The 17,163-nt window shown below is 40.6% G+C and overlaps 1 protein-coding gene across 2 annotated transcripts in view; it reads left to right on the top strand.

Annotated features, from left to right (window-relative positions):
• The first annotated feature begins 7,833 nt into the window (after positions 1 to 7,833).
• ctif (CBP80/20-dependent translation initiation factor) overlaps positions 7,834 to 17,163 on the top strand; it is a 41,858-nt gene continuing 32,528 nt past the window's right edge. The window contains exons 1-4 of one of the 2 annotated variants that reach the window (XM_025062197.1): positions 7,834 to 8,094; positions 15,247 to 15,472; positions 15,778 to 16,037; positions 16,718 to 16,789. In XM_025062197.1, coding sequence (XP_024917965.1) covers positions 15,861 to 16,037; positions 16,718 to 16,789 — 249 coding nt within the window. In that variant the 5' untranslated portion in view covers positions 7,834 to 8,094; positions 15,247 to 15,472; positions 15,778 to 15,860. The remainder of the gene's footprint in view (positions 8,095 to 15,246; positions 15,473 to 15,777; positions 16,038 to 16,717; positions 16,790 to 17,163) is intronic. The other variant, XM_008326083.3, reaches the window with a different exon arrangement.

Raw genomic sequence — 17,163 nt, 5'->3', positions numbered from 1 at the left:
GTCGTACCATTGAACGCACCACGGAGCCAGTCACTGAAATTCCAAGTGCAATATCATCATCTGGCCACGCCGTAACAAAACTTCCACAGACGACGGCCGGTGGTCGCAGGAAGACGTCAACGCAAAAATGAAAAACAATCAAATGTTATGATGTGGAGCTGTTACATGAAATATTGTCAAACGCAGCGGTCGTCTCTCCTGGGAATAACGTCTCTGTTCATATGGGAAGATGTTGAGATGCTATCAAGACACTAAAATAAAAAAAATATCCAAATAGTAGCTGAAAGTTAGACGATCAAAGACAGAAGAAGAAGAGTTGTACTGAAAAATCTGGGGTTTTAGCAATAAAAATATTTTTCTGGTAATTGTTCAAAACTATCTCCTGTTCTCAAAGTTCTGAAGGTCCGACAAATTGAAAATTGCATAACGTACATATCTGAAAGTCCTGCTCCGTTAGTCACATAATTCTGCTCTATAAAAGATCTTTTTTTATACTATTTAATTTTGTAAAACTAAAGAAAAAAAGAAACAACAAAGGTAGTTACAGATTGTCTACTGAATATATGTATGTATAAATATACATTAAAGACACGTAGCACTTAGCGTGCTATCAACATGGCAGCATCTAGCAGCATGTTAGCAGTGGTCCAGCGTGTAGCTTGTTGGTGTTGCGTAACAGCAGTTATGATTTGTACAAGTTAAATTTATGATGATCATCCAGGTCTGTTACAGTACACTTGGCATAATTTCATTTAGAGAACGTCGCAAAAGCTTACAACGGAAAGGAAAAACAAGCGAATATATGGAGAAACTGCAAACGTCATTCATGTTCACAGGACATTTTACTTTATTTAAAAAAAATCCATTAATATTCTGCTGCTACTCAGGTATTTTTTTTGTCTTAATATTCTGCTGCTACTCAGGTATTTGTTGTTATACTATACTACAATACATTGTTTCCCAATGACTGGGTCGCGACCTTCAGGTGGGTCGCAAGAGAATCTTTTTTTGGGTCGTCTCGCATCTTGTTTCCCAGGAGTTTACAAATAATGTCTATTGACTTCGGTCGCAAAGGTTTGTGACTTTTAAAATATGGGTCCCCAGAAAAAAAGTTTGGGAAACAGTGCTATAATATGTACAGGACAAACTGTAAGTAAACTAAATAAACACACTTTTTTTATAAAACAAAAAGGAGAGGGAAAGAAAGAAGGAAAAAAGAACAAAAGAAACACTTCAAACTCTGGTGTCTTTAAATTGTACTGCATATAAAAAGACATATATGTGAGTGTTAAACGATGACGCAGACACATTTAAAAATAACTCCGGTTTAAGGATATTTGCAAATGACTACCATAGCAACTCTGCATGAGCCAGTCCTCAGATGACAGTCTGTGATCTTGAAGTTATTTTTCTAGAGTTCAACCAACAATAGTTTGTGTTGTGTTGACAAAAAACCACGAGAAATATTGCACTTCGTTAGAGCGTTGGTGTGTTTGACTTATCTGATCAAAATAGATAAATAAACTGGCTATCACACTGTTGCACAGTCATGATAGGCATCTTCTAAACCAGGGGGGTCAAAAATACGGTCCGGGTCAAACATACGGTCCGCGGGCCAAAATCAGCTCACTTGGATGTTCAATTAGGCCCACTTGATGAATTTGGAAAATGAAAACACTTCATATTCAGGATATTTTATGTAAAATTATATGTCATGGACTTATTGCTGTAGTTAGTTAGTAAAGATTTACCATTGTTTCAACGTTACTGTTAGTCAGTGGTTCTCAATTATCAGTCACACCCCCCCTAGGGGACAGAAATGTTTTCACATTTTCACACGTTTTCACTCCATCATTAACTTCTGTCCAGACACTGACTTGCCACTACACAGCCTGTAAATAAGACGGACCAGACTGGATGGTACAGTAAGAGCAGCACAATCACACTGGAGGGGCGGAATAAAGACAAACCCCGGCGTCTGACGTCAGGGAACAGGAAACGTGTCACCAACATCTGTCATGAACATTCAGACTCTGGAGTCGCTTTAACAGATTTAAACAAACACATTACATCGAACTGGGCAGCGTCTGCTTTGGAACCGTGGTCAGAAGAGAAAAGAAAACAGAGCTGGGAGACGTTTAATGGTTTGTGTGTTTAGTGACACATAAAGTTTACATTCACACTAGAGGTGAAAGTGGGCGAAATGTCATTTACAGTATATCATTTATATCTGACTTTTATGATATCAGATTTTTTTATATATATACAAATTTGAGGTCACTCCTAAATTACACACTTTCATATGTGGTCTTCGATTGGATAAAAAAAAAAAAAACTATTATTATTATTATTATTATTATTATTATTATTGTGGCAGAGTAAGTTTAAGAATGACCACACAGAAATGTTAGGCCCAGCTTTTGGAAACAGCGCATTCAGCTATCCCTTCTGTCCTGCGTGGGGTGCTATAAACAAAGTTTGAGTACCCAGTTGAAATCACTGCTCTTACATAGTTATTATCATTATATATATATATATATATATACATATATATATATATATATATACATATATATATATATATATATACATATATATATATATATATATACATATATATATATATATATATAGTCACCTTCACAGTCATGTTAATAACATTAAGATCTTTTCATTCCTTCTTGTTCACCACCAGGGGCTGCAGCTCTAACCACAGCCTACATTCATGGTTATATACTAAAAAGTCACCATCAGGGGGCGCCATAGAGAAGTTGGTTGGCTAAAACCACCAATGGTTTAATGTATATTTAAACATTTTACCAAAGAAGTCTGTGACCTCTAGCCCAACAAATCGTAACCCCGTCCATAAGACATAAAAGATAAATGTTTTCTGTGTGTTACTCTCCAACACTACTGCTGAAAGTCAAAAGTTCTTCTCTTCTGTCTTTGCACCCCCTTCCCCAACACTGCCCCTCCTGTCACACTCTCTCCCCTGCTCCTCACTTCACCCACTGATACCTGACACAGTTCACCTCCCGTCCTCCTCCCTCCCCATCCTTTAATCGGCCTTTCCTTTATCTTGTCACCACCTGCTGCCCTTTCTCTCTGCATATCTTTCCCTCGGTTTTCCTCCACCTTTCCCTCTCCCTCTGGCCTTCGCTGAACCCATCCCTCCCTTTCCTCTCCCCTCCGTCCCTCTCTCTCGTCTCTGACACTCTGTGTGTCTCTGGTGAACTTCCTTCTGTGTTCCATCTGCCCCTTTCCCACCTCTCCCACTCCCTTCCAGCAGACCCACCTACTCAACGGGTGTTCACCATACACACAGGCGGACGCACACACAGCCCAGAGCTGTCAGCACACTCCTCGGACGGCCGGTCCTCCGCTGCAGTCCAACAGCAGGGGGTGAGGGGGGTGAGGGGGGTGGAGGTCTCCACTCCAGCGCAAGGACAAAGGAAAAATGACCTTAACATTTTTCACTTCTCTGACATTTGTTTCTTTAATGAGTCAGAAGATCAGCTGCACTCTACAGTCCGGTGTCGACATCATAGAAATACAGATTCTAGAGAAAAAAAAATCGACATCATAGAAATACAGATTCTAGAAAAAAACCCCAAACTGAATATGTAGGAGTGTTAGGAGCTATAATAACATAGGACAGAGGTTCCCAAAGTGGGGGACGCGCCCCCTATGGGGGGCTTAGTGCCATTGCGGGGGGCGTGGATGGAATTAATGAAAGAAATGTGATGCAGCATTCACAAGACACTGGGAAGTGGAGTGGTTAAAATACGGTGTAAAATGTATATCTGATAATAATATTGCATTATTTTTAATTCTCGCTCTCATTTTTGCTGTCTATCTGCCCAGAACGGCAGTAGTAGCCCCGTGAAGTGCCCCCTCCCACACCCGCCCTCCCCTACACACAAAATCTCACTCCTGCCAAATGACCAGAGTTGGCAATGCTAGTATAAAATGGACAAGTTGAAGGAGCGTAAATACAGTTACATTTAAAATGTGTGAAATAAACAAGTCTTGCGAGAAGGGAGGGGAAGGGGGGGGGATTTTCTCAAGAACCAAAGGGGGAGATCAGCAGAGAAACCACTGCCATAGGAGAGAGTGGGAACAAGATGTTTCAGTAAAGTCCAAACGTTGGACTTTGTGTGTGTGACCTTCAAAGTCATCAGGTAAAAACGAAATGTCATGACGACACGGTCACATGGTCTCAGGACTAATTCAGAAAATCACACCTGGTTTTCACACATCTGACCCTTTTTTTTTCTCTTGAGTTCCACATTAAGCCGCAATTCTATTAACTTAAAAATATTTCTATTTTCATTTCATATGTATGTATAACCCCTGGTTATTGTTGTTTTATTTTAACTACAATTTTTATAATCTTGTAGCCAATGTGCAGTCTTTTTTTAAGGTAATTTCTAATTTTTTGACTGCTTGAATTGTATACATTTGAACGCCAGTGAAATATAGCAGCACCTCTCACTACTCTCTGCTGCCCCCACCTGCCGGTTCAAAAACCGTCATGTTATTGTTACTCAACGTGTTGAACCACTGCCAATGTGTGCACGCGTGTGTGTCTTTCTTTGTCTCTCTCTATGCATACTGTACATGCATGTGTGTGTGTGTGTGTGTGTGTGATTACAGTACATAGAGAGATGTTCAGTCACTCGCCGCCTACTGCAAACGTTGTGCAGTGATCTCTCTCCCACACCTACAGTTTCTCCTGCGCCCGGTCGAGTGAGCTGTGAAAGAGCAGAGCGGCAGCAGCAGCACGGAGGGTCAAAGCCCCGACGAACTGCTCTCCACATCACGACAAGCACAAATAATCAGCCCTCCTTTGGTCAACCTGCAGTTCACTTGTAGTACGTTTTTAGGCCACTGTTGTTTACATCGCAGCGATACTCTGTGGAGCCACAGGAGGGGAGCGTCTGTGACCTTAAGAGCTGCGGGGCCTGTGCTGTCTAATTCCATGTTTATGGTTTTGCCTTTTTTTATAACACACACACACACACACAGATGGAGCGGCCCAGGCCACAGGCACACGGAAATATCATCATGCGCCCTCTCCGCTGCTAATTGGTGCCTTGGTACCATCTCTCTGGTGAGGGCACAGATTTAGTGGAGGGCAACCTGAGGAGCAACGCCAGTTTCAGCTGTGCTGTCGACCGTCGTTCTCACCACCCAAACTTCCTCTCATCATCAACAGCAGCAATGAAATTTACATCAAGATATACAAACTAACGGATCTTAGGCTCATAACTTCTTTAGATATTTATAATCTACTGACACTTAAACCAATTACACTTCTATGGGTGTCGTTAATGATGATAATTATCACATAATGGACTGAAGGGTGAAATGAAAAACAAATCATTCCACATTAGCTTTTTTTTTTTTTTAAATGAAGAAAATAAAACTTTCTTTTCAAGGAATCTTGTGCCACACAACAAGAGTTGACATTTTTAGAAACGTTGAAATTATATGGCAGTTTAACATTATGGTTCCCTTGGAAACAGCGCAATGAATCTCACCAACTTTGCCACTTAGCTTCACACAAGCCTTAAATCTGAACTTTTATGCAGTCATTTGTTTAAAACAGACACAAGATTTACAAGAGCGAAAAATAGAGAAATCTGAATTTGGTGCTGCAAAAGCAATGATGTTGCTTTTTCTGTCCTCCTCCTCCTCCTCTTCAGTTCAACCTCAGTTCACACACACACACACACAGGTAGAGCAAATTTCAGGACGGCACATTGGTACCGGCGTTTTTTTTGTTTGTTTGGTTTTTTTTTTTTTTTCGTGCACACATCAGAAAGAGAGGCACGCTATAGGTGAATACATGTGGCATCAGACGGCAGTATGGGAGGGAAGTGGAGGGCTGTATGGCTTGTGGTGCTGCGGGTGAAGTGGAAGAGGACAACAAAGTAATTATGGGACAACTAAGGATAGACATGGGACTGGGTGAGGGAGTGGGAGGGAGAGGGAGGCTGAAAAGAAGGAGGCGGGATAGGGGCGTAGGGTGTAATGACCTGCTGCAGCCTCTGCCGTGGCATGCTAGTTCATTAGCCTCTAACTGTGACGCCAAATATGCTATGTGTCCATCTGGAGAAAGGGGAGGGGGGTGTGAGGGGTGAGGGTCTGGGGAGGGTTTGTTTTTTTGTTTTTTTTAACTCAGCTTTCAGTGAACCTACAGATTCAAACTCATGTGTTTACGTGCATCATGTTTTGTCCTCAGCGTGAGATTGCAGTTTGAAAGCTCCAGTGAACACTGACGTGTCGATGTATCATTATGAAAGTCAGTCAGTAAAAAAAACAATGCCCTAAATATAAACTTCAATCTGGTGTTCAGACAAAGTATTACAGAACAGTTCGCGTCTCTACTTTTCCCTCCCTCACACGCGCAGACATAGACTGTAGGTTAATTGCACCTCTCAATTTAGCCGCTAGGTGTCAGACTTACATTAGAATGATCGAGGATGGGCATTCATCTACTGTAAAAAAGTAAAGGTATTCAATTATTTTTTACTCATCTTCCCAGTTTCACATGACGCCTCGTAGTAGTTAAAATATTCTTCAGCTTAAGTCACTGCAGTAGCAGGTACCAAAGGTCTGTTATAATTGTTTTTATATTCGTCACAGCTGTGGGGTCCTAATTAATGGACGAGTCAGTAAATTATGTTTATGTTTGATATCTGATACAGCAAAACAAAACAAAAAACAAAAAAAAAAACAACTACATGGATGTACTAATATAGGCATCTAAAAACACAGTATTTAAACGGTGCAACAAATATTCAGCTCCCTTAAAGGAAATAAATACTCCACAGCGTGACTCAAGTTATGCAACACTGCTGCTTTTTATTTAAACTCACGTGACATTTAACTTTTTTTTGTTTTTTGTTTTTTTTGTTTTTGATGGGCCAGAAAGTCTCTGCAGCACCATTCAAACATTTAAAACAAAACTGGAAACGTTGTGGAAAAACTCATGTCTAAGTAATAAATAAAAAGTAAATATAATCCACCCTTCATTTAGCTTAGCCCCCAACGAGGGCCAAAGTTTTAAATTTGACCGTAACTACAATAATTATAACTTATGTTAAATAATAGCATAATACGTAATGTGGAGTGTAACGCAGCAACTAAGACGTGTAAAAAAAAACAACTACATGGATGTACTAATATAGGCATCTAAAAACACAGTATTTAAACGGTGCAACAAATATTCAGCTCCCTTAAAGGAAATAAATACTCCACAGCGTGACTCAAGTTATGCAACACTGCTGCTTTTTATTTAAACTCACGTGACATTTAACTTTTTTTTTTTTTTTTTTGATGGGCCAGAAAGTCTCTGCAGCACCATTCAAACATTTAAAACAAAACTGGAAACGTTGTGGAAAAACTCATGTCTAAGTAATAAATAAAAAGTAAATATAATCCACCCTTCATTTAGCTTAGCCCCCAACGAGGGCCAAAGTTTTAAATTTGACCGTAACTACAATAATTATAACTTATGTTATAAAAAATAATAGCATAATACGTAATGTGTGTGAGTGTAACGCAGCAACTAATACGTGCAATTAGTTTCTGGGCCATTCCGAGGGTCCTTAAAGGCATCACAATTCTGTGTATTCACTATGCAATATTACAACATTTTTCTTACTTACTAAGCGAAATATTTAATTCCACTTATATTCTTAATAAGCCCATTGAACCAGTTGTTGTTCCTAGCTGTGCACGCGTCTGTTTTAAAGGTTGAAGATGTTTTTCGCATACTTTCACCACCCCCACCCTTCATAGGCATGACATACTTTATCCGCAAACAGAAAATGAAGCGAGCCGACGATTTTGAACTACGTCTCCCATTATGCCTCGCTCCAAAGTGCACGTGTCATCGCAGCCAGCCAAACCGACCGTACGTCACATTCCTGCATTCCCTCTTTCCCCAGTCTGGGACCGCGGAGTTAGAGCACAGACCCTAATCCTCATTCCCACGCCTGTTTGGAAAAACACACACGCATGACACGGCGGGTTTGACTGGAGAAGGTGATCCCGGGTTCACCAGGAGTCCAAAACCCTCGTCGGGTAAGGTTTTGTGTCATTTTAAGCCGGTATTAGGAGCGAGTATGTGACGCGGTAGTGCTACAGCCGCGGTAACCAGATAACAGTTTAGTCCGGCGGAATATGCTGCTAACTGGCTTTGTTTGTGACCTGCTTTGGCTTCGGCCCGGCAGGTGGAGAGGTGGATGGAGAAGGACAAACGGGGGAAAAAATCTCACCCAGTTCCATGTGTGCCGTCGTTGTTTACACTTGTACTCCAGAGCTAGCGGCTAACACACAGGTTAGCCCGGCTGGTTAGCCGCAGAGCTTGCGTCACCATTGTTACCGGTTGATACGGAGGACGCATGGACTCAACACAGAGGCTCGTTTTCATGTTTCATCGTGTTGGTTTTAGCGTTTTTCTGAAAACACTCACTGTGGTGCATTTATGCCTAAATAACTGAATGGAAATAGTGCTTCTACAATGGGCACATGCAACACCAGCATCCCAGACCATGGGCGTGGTTTCAGAGTTTGCCTGTGTCATGTTTACTACACTGGGTCTTTGTCAAATATAGTTTTCCAACTGGTCCAGTTCACATTCCAAAATACAAAGCATGAAAATTATCTTCCATGCGCCACATGGATATTCTTAATGTCATGTCTGTTGGAAAAAGGTCCCCCACGTTATTGTCCGTTACAATCAACCTGGTAAAGCAGGCGTGAGAGACACACTGACATTCACATGTTAGAAAAAAGCAGATTGACTTGTCATATCAACTCCAGCTGTCCCCTTAAAACAGGGGTGTCAAACTCATTTTCACCAGTGGGCCACATCAGCAGTACACTTCTCTTGGAAAGGCCAGTTGACTTTAGCAGTGGTTGACATAAACGATGCCTGGATTTGGAACTGAGTTCCAATCCAATATTCAGGAACAAATCAAGCTGAGTCATGGAGGTACATGCTACAAGGTGCACTGTAAAATGCTCTGTATTATAGCTCCTAACAAATAATAAAGGTCCGTATCAGTGGTCACAACCGATCATCTTTTTTGCCTTCTACTTTTATTCCAACCCTAAACCTTCTTTAATACATCTACAAATACCTGAAGTATTCATCTTTTTACTCTACATCTACAAATACCTGAAGTATTCATTTTACTTCTTGATTTACTGTCCAAACTACTCAACCCTATAACTCAGCTGTAGACTGATTTACAGTTGCCTTTAAATCATACTGTGTCCACAGTGAAACATTTGACTCTACACAAGATGGTACCTGACTCTGATCACTTTCCAACACAAACACAACAAGGTTGGGGAAAAAGAAACAGTCCGGTCCATTTGTTGGGTTATGTGCAGAAGGGAGAATGTAAACAAACTGTGTCATGAGACTCCACGTTCATGTGTTATCTATGTCTGCGCCAAAGAGATTACCTGATTACAGATACACTGTACTGCTCCATGAACCTGCATACGTCTCTTATTATACATTATCTGTGCTTTTATTGATAAATGCCACTAATGTTAGAATAAATCAAAACAAGGACAAAAATTAAATAAATGAACGCATACGGCAAAATGTTGGTCCTTGATGGTTCATTTGATCCACTTATTTCAATCCTGTTCAGTCCAAATAGAAATCTCTTCTCTTTTTCTGCCTCACTGTCTTTAACTCAGCCTCATTTCTTTTAGGGTTTGTTTACACCTCCTCTGTTTGACTTGATTAGATCAACCCCGGTGTGTTTGCTCTGTTAGAGCAGTGCATTTGAGTATGTGTGAATGCTACCCCTTGGACTTCAGTCCACACCTAACCAGTGAGCACAGAACTTTGTCACAAAATCTGTCTCAACATACATTTGTCCAAACCAAAAGCAGTAAAGTACATGTTCAAGTCCACCCGTTGACTTTCTCGGTGGCTCCAAACACCTGATTGTTTATGTAGAATAAATATTATAGATTATGGTTACAGTGCGCTAAATACAGACAGCTGGGTTTAGAAACCAATGGTTGAGTTGCCAAACAGGAATGGCAGGAATGGACCTTCAGATGTCAGTGTGGGCCTCAGAGGTAGCTGGGCCTGATGCAGATCAGCGACTTGTTTCAGCTGTTGACCCTCACAACAAAGACCAACCCTTTGTTGTGAGGGTCTGACTTACTGACTTACAGCCCTGACATTCAGCAGATCTCAGCCGCTGTAAGTCAGGACAGGGAAAAGAAATGATGTAACACTATCGACTCTGTCATCTAAACTGAAGCAGTAACCAGTAGTTGTCCTTGGCTGTTAGTTTGCAGACTAATTACTGAATTAACAGGGCGGGACAGGGATGTGTTCGAGAACTACTGTGCATGTAAAACCTAACCACACAAAGCTGTCTATTTTATGGTCATACACACATAACACAATCATGTTGTTTAGTGTTATACCTAAGACCAGTCGCCCACAACATTCCAAGAATGCCTGCGTTTCACTGAAGGATTGGATCAGAGTTGGTTTTTACTGAGGTAGCGGAATGTCTGCGAGCTGCCACAAGCCACCTCACGGGGGTCCTGCTGTCTTTACTCAGATAGGATTTGTCCCACTTTGTTATCAAATGAAAGACCAGTACCAACAGCCAAAAAGCAGCAAATTTGACCAAAACAAGTTGCTTTGAATAGAGATTGTGTATTAACCCTGATTAAGATGTAAATACATGCAAAATCACTCCGAGTCACAGGTCAGGTTCGTCAAGAGCTGTGCCCAGTATTAAAATAAAGACAGTTTCATTTAAAGTGAAACCTGTATAATAACTACTTACACCTAAACTAACAATAGGTTCAGTTTCATAAAAGTTCTTATTCCTATCATACGCCTTTAAACATTTCTTTTTTCTCTTTAATGACTTGGATAAATGAACTGATTAATCAGTCACAAAACTGATGAGATCAATGAACCTGTCGTAGGCTTTTGAGCTGTTCTGTTTTGCATTCCTGTAAAGCCTGGACATCATGGACTGTCACTGAGTCCAATGTAGTAAAATGGTAACATTTTGTGTTGTCCTGTCAGGTAAAATCTGAAACAAAGCATCATTTTAACTACACCATGTTAGAGAAAATCTGAAACAAAGCATCATTTTAACCACACCATATTTATTATTGCAGTGTCATCATGCTTTTTATAGAAGCTGCAAGCAAACCTATTGGAACTGCATTGATTTGACAAAGGTTGTGACCTCTGCCCTTGAGGGCCAAAGAGGGTCAATAAAGTGAAAGAGAGTTTTTTTTTTCTTTTTTTAAAAATTAAGCTTTATGTCAAGATCAACTTTTCCTTAAGCCCGATGCAAAAAAGAATCTGGATGGAGTTACTGGTTTTTGGTGGCCTTCATCCATTTAAATGCAGGCAATGTTTTGAAGGGAGTTGAAGAAGCACAGACAGCTTCAATGCATTTTATAGAGAGTATCTTGCAGAAAACTGGAACACCATGAGTCACCATCAGACTGCATAACCTTATTTTGTTCATCATGCTGCAAGCGCTTGATAAGAGTGTGTGTGGGTGGGGGGGTAAGAAAAGTTATTAATTTATGATTTAGGGAAACATAGTAGAGAGTAGAGATAGCAGGTATCTAAAGCTAACAGTGATAGATGTTGGTTTATAGCAGGGATAGGAAAAACATTCTGGCAAACAGTACTAGGTACAGTCAGTTGTTTGGTTCCTGACAGGGATCTTTTGTGTCTGTCCCTCACCACTAATGGCTGCTGCACACCAAGCGTTGTCATCCTATTTCCCCCTTTGTTACCATCAGCTCCGAGGCTTCAAAAACTCTTTACAAACTCCATTCATACCATGAAAGTCATGAGCTGCATTACTTTACACACCCTGCTGCAGAGTGTGTCGATCTGAGCACAGAGGCATTGTTGGGATGCATGGTGCTGCCCATGCCCAGTCCGCTTCTGTTGGGTCACTAAAGGGCGTTTTGTGGGACAATTGAGTTATTGTTTAGACACACACACACGTATTCGTACCCCCAGTATGGCATATTCAGTCTTCAACTGGCGGATTTTTCTAGATTTAGGTCATTCAACCCCAGCAGTGTAAAAGCCAACACGTTTGTCAACAGCTGTGAGGAGGTAAACTTTAACAGAGGACTTTCTGATTTATAGTTACCGATAAATAGACCTTTCACCTTTTACCTGTGTGGTACCACTGACAGGTATTCAAAGGCCTAGGTTAAAAATTATTTTCACTTTCAACCTTTACTCAATCACTAGATGTTTTAACTCAAGGCATGTGTCAAACTCAAGGCATGTGGGCCAAATGTGGCCTACCGAGTCATTTTTTGTGGCCCGCAGGAGCTTAAAAAGTGTTTGAATGCCTTATAATAAAGTCCATGTTTCTGAGTTTATTAACTAGATTAATTATTTTTTATTACATGGAGCAGTTTACAATATTTGCAACTTGAAATAAATAATAAACAGTTGCAGAAACATAGAGTAGGGGACAGCTGGAGTTGATAGGCAGTAGAAAATACAAAACACAATCTCAGTTTTCACAGTTTGTCAAAAATACAACCATGTTGTTATAATCCACCTCAAATATTTATCCTCAATTCAGCGTGGGCATATTGAAACAGAAAGCTGCAAATAATCCTGTGAAATACAGAGACCAATGACCAGCAATTCTCTTTGCAACTGAAGAGCAGATGTAGGAAGGCAGCAGACCAAACATTTACTTATAAAAACATACCAATGACTGAGCCCTCAGGTGTTTGAAGCCTTCAGAGCTATAACAATCTTCCATATCTTGCACATTACTCACAACATGATGAGGCTAAACGTTGCCACAAATGTTACTTAAATACTAGGCTAAAACAGTTAGAACAGCTGAGGAAGTAAGTGGGGGAAAAAAAGACAGGAAGGAGTTGGGGTGGGGATCAGCCGATGTGAGCTGGGGGGTGAAATATGTTTAAGAATAGAAGGCATAGTAAGACACGCAGAGAGAATGGAAGGCAGTTGAAAAGAGAGGAATCTTAAATCATCATTACTCAGGACAGGCTTTTTACAACTGCAGATACATTTTCTGTCTTGTCTTTTTTCTCACTATCAAAATCTGGAATCATCGTCTCTTTACCTTCAACTAAATGTCAGTTTATGTTTCATCAAAAAGGAGTCCATATCTTTGTATCATGTTACGGTAGTTTGCTTTTGTATTTTATTATGTCAATTCATTTTTATTTATTTATTATTTGACATTTCTATCCAGTTAAAGGTCACGTTTGGAGCTGGAGCCAACACAAGCTGACATTGGTTAATATTGAAACACATTTTGTTATTGCTTGGTTCACAACTGTTCTCCGGTTTCTCTCTGTGTTTGAATTGGTTCTGTAGTGTGTCTGCTTCTGACATGTGGTAGAAAACCTCACTGTACGTAACAGGAAGTCAATTTATGAACCAGTAAAAATACATGTCTTCATGAAAACACTGCACCAAGGCTGTCACAGCAGCTGGACTGTCTTCTATATGTAAGTCAGAACTTACATACAATTACACATTACATATCGCAAAATATGTAGGAAACAGAAAATGATTGCTGGGAAACTATTGTAGCAGACCTGGACTTATGCTTAAGCCACAATGAAGAGGAAAAGGGTTAAAAAAATATGATGTACTGCCAGCGAATGGAAACAGAGCCATATCCCTCGTTGGCATGAAGGAACGAGACCTTCTTAATAAATATGGTAAACAAAAGACCTAATGTATTCTCCAACTTTAGATAAGAAGTGATGTGTTATTCTATACACCAATGCTCTACGTGCAGCTCATCTTGCATCGTTTGGTATTCTTTTTATTTTCTTTCCTGAGATCATAAAAAAACATTTTTCATGCTCAAACAAAGAAAGTACTTCTGTACTCCCTGTGTATTTTGTGTGCAGTCAAGACAGAAGTACTTCCTTTGTTTGAGCATGAAGAATTGTCTTCTTCTAACTGGATCACGTGAGCATGAGTCTCACATGAGCACATTTGTACATCTTTGAAAAATTAGTGTTGTCCCCTGTGATAAAGGCATGATAAATGCTGTGACGATGTGAAAAAAAAGTGTAAACACCCAACGGCACTCAATAAACTACACAGTCTAGACTACTACTAGACACTACAGTCTAGACACTACTGAAGTAATGAACCACAGGACACAGTGGGACAGAGACAGTGTTGTGTGATAATGCATAACCAGTAGTTATTTTGACTGATGAAACTGATGATGTAACTGCAAACTTAGACATGGTGCATGTGAGAGGGGGACAATGAGACGTTAGGACAAAAAGACAGAGACACACTGAGGCCTTTTTAATGGGTGCGTCAATGCCCCCCCCCCCCCAGGCTGTAAGTCTATGCTTCATGTCAAGGACATCAGTAGGTCGTACTGGACCAGTGTGAACATGGTGTCACTCCAGTCAATAACACTGTGTTATAACAATGCTGTTACTCTTTATTAAAGGACAATGGCCATTAGTTCACTATTCACTGATAAACACCGAACCCTAAGATGAATCAACCACCTCATCACAGGTCACTTCAGCATTGGTCCACACACCAATCGGCCTTTCCTGATGCAACACCACCTGGGATTTGACTACATGGAATCGAACCCAGATACAGGAAATCCTGCCACTGTCAACAGGACAGTCAACCCAACACACACACACACACACACACAGAATGTCACACACTAGACATTCAACCATTCTAGTGTTCAATCCTCCTGTCTTTGCACAAATACACAGTTGATACACATGTTGTTATTTAAACACACTGCGGGAAAATGTTTTGTTTCACAAAGCAGCGCGAAATTAAAATACCACCAAAAACCTGTGTTTTTCAACTGATGCAAATTATCACGGATTTGTATCAATTTTCTTTATCACTTCATTCATTGTATTTAATTATGACCAGAAATAATCATAGCGGTTTACAGCCTGTATGTATTGTACATAATGTCAAGCACTACAGTGGTACAGAAGTCTGTACACACACCTGGGTGTTTTTAAACTTGGCTTACAAACTGAGAATACACGCCGCGGCTTTCTATCCATGAATTACAGTGTTCTGTGGAGAGGTCTTTTCATCGACTGATAACCAAAACACACAGCGTTTAATCCTTCGTAGGTGACTCGCTGGCTATTGCTGACTTAATGGCTAAAAATGCCCTGGTCTCCCCCCAGGGCTCAGCCAGAATTACGCTGCTGGGGCCATAAATCCTCTTTGCATGGGTGGTGAACAAGACCTGATGTAAAGAAGCTTAGAATCCACGGACAGACAGGAGAAAGACTGAGTCTCTGTCAGCTGGGGTCAGGTGACCGACACCCAGGAGACGGAGGGTTTGATGTGTGGTCTAGAGCAGCGGTCCCTGAGGACAGGTCGGCTGGTATCAGCCGTTACTGTGGACTGGTAATGCATTGTTAACGGATCATTCAATTTAAAAAAAAAAATCTTTTAGACTTTCTTTTTTTAGTATCAGAGTCTGAATGATCTGTAGTTTTCAAACGTTGCCAGATTATCTTCAAATGAAAAATAAAGGGATTATTTTTGAATGAAGCTGAACTGCAGTACAGATTCAGATGAAACCTAATTTTTATGACATGTCATCGATGATTATTAGATAAAACCAAGTATGAAAAACTGAGTAAAATCGCAACAACAAAGCCAGATTTGAATAATTTAAACTCACTTCTCTTTTTGCTGCTTCTTCACAGGTCACTCTCCTCTGTCCCCCTCCTCTTCCTCTTCCTCTTCCCCACTTTTTCCTCCTTGTCCATCAGCCGCAGAGTCGGTTGCCATGGAGAACTCATCAGTGGCATCTGCATCGTCAGAGGCTGGGAGCACACGCTCACAGGAAATAGAAGAGCTGGAGCGTTTTATCGACAGCTACGTGCTGGAGTATCAAGTGCAGGGACTTCTGGGGGAAAAGGCAGACGGAGACCTGGAGTTGGACAATGGTGGAAAGGTGCCCCAGGTCAGTGTCCTACACGTGGAAAGATGACACACCTTTATCAGTTAAATATTCTACAGAGGCAGTGGCTGTATTTGAATAAAGAAAATGATCTGATCTCATCCTGTCCTCTACCTCCATCACGTTTACACCAGTTCTCTCCATGTCCACCTTCACTACATCCACACACCTTCTCTGAGGTCTTTCCCTTCTCCTCTGACATGACAACTCTATCGCCAACATCTTTTGTCCAATATGTTCACGTACTCATGTCCAAACCATCTCCTAATTTGTCCAAACCCTTAATTTCCCAAAGGGAACTCCATCGATCCATTCATCTAGGTTACAGGTTCTGTCTCTCTCCTGCTGACCTTTATTCCTCTTCTCTACAAAGCAAACCTCATTCATCTAGGTTACAGGTTCTGTCTCTTCTCTACAAAGCAAACCTTCAGCTCTCCACCAGTGGAACGTATCCCGTAGTATAAAATCACAGCCCACACTGTTATGTCCACACAACCCTAGAGAAAGATGAAGTTGTTCTATCGTACATTTGTAGGGTTTTGGGAATTTGGGGGAAGGGGGAATCATCTGATCCTCATCAGCCTTTAGAAAAACTACTTTAGAATAAAATATGAAATAACTACATTTCTAAATCAAAATTGCATTAAATTTTGTTCCATTTAATCTTTATTTTTCTCCATCAGTGGACAGATGACTACAGTGACAAGAAAGACGGCAGCTGGACATCTTCACGGGGGAGAGGTTCATGTAAGCCGGTAAGACCCCCGTCTTCATTTATCATCAACACCACACCTTCACACTAACTGTTTACAGCTAATGTACAAGGACGTGGTGGAAAAAGAACGTGGATTATCATTGATTTCCTCCACAGACAGAGGAACAGTAAAATATAAATCACAAAGACCTTTTTCCAAGTCTGAGTCAGTGGTCTGGGGGTAGGTGGGAGGGGTGGGTGGCAAAGGGGTTGGATGTGGTAATGCAACTTGGTCCTGCACAAGCCACAGTCATAGTACTGTGGTATTTTAAAAAAAAAAAGTCCTTTCATTCAGAACAAGAAATAAAATGGCATTTCCATTGTTTAAAAAAAAAGTATATATATATCTGTATATATATGTGTGTGTATATATAT

This window comes from Cynoglossus semilaevis, chromosome 14, assembly GCF_000523025.1.
Source record: "Cynoglossus semilaevis isolate Cse_v1.0 chromosome 14, Cse_v1.0, whole genome shotgun sequence".
NCBI classification, from domain to species: Eukaryota; Metazoa; Chordata; class Actinopteri; order Pleuronectiformes; family Cynoglossidae; genus Cynoglossus; species Cynoglossus semilaevis.
Note: the sequence above shows the minus strand (reverse complement) of the source record. Positions and strands in the feature narration are given on the sequence as shown.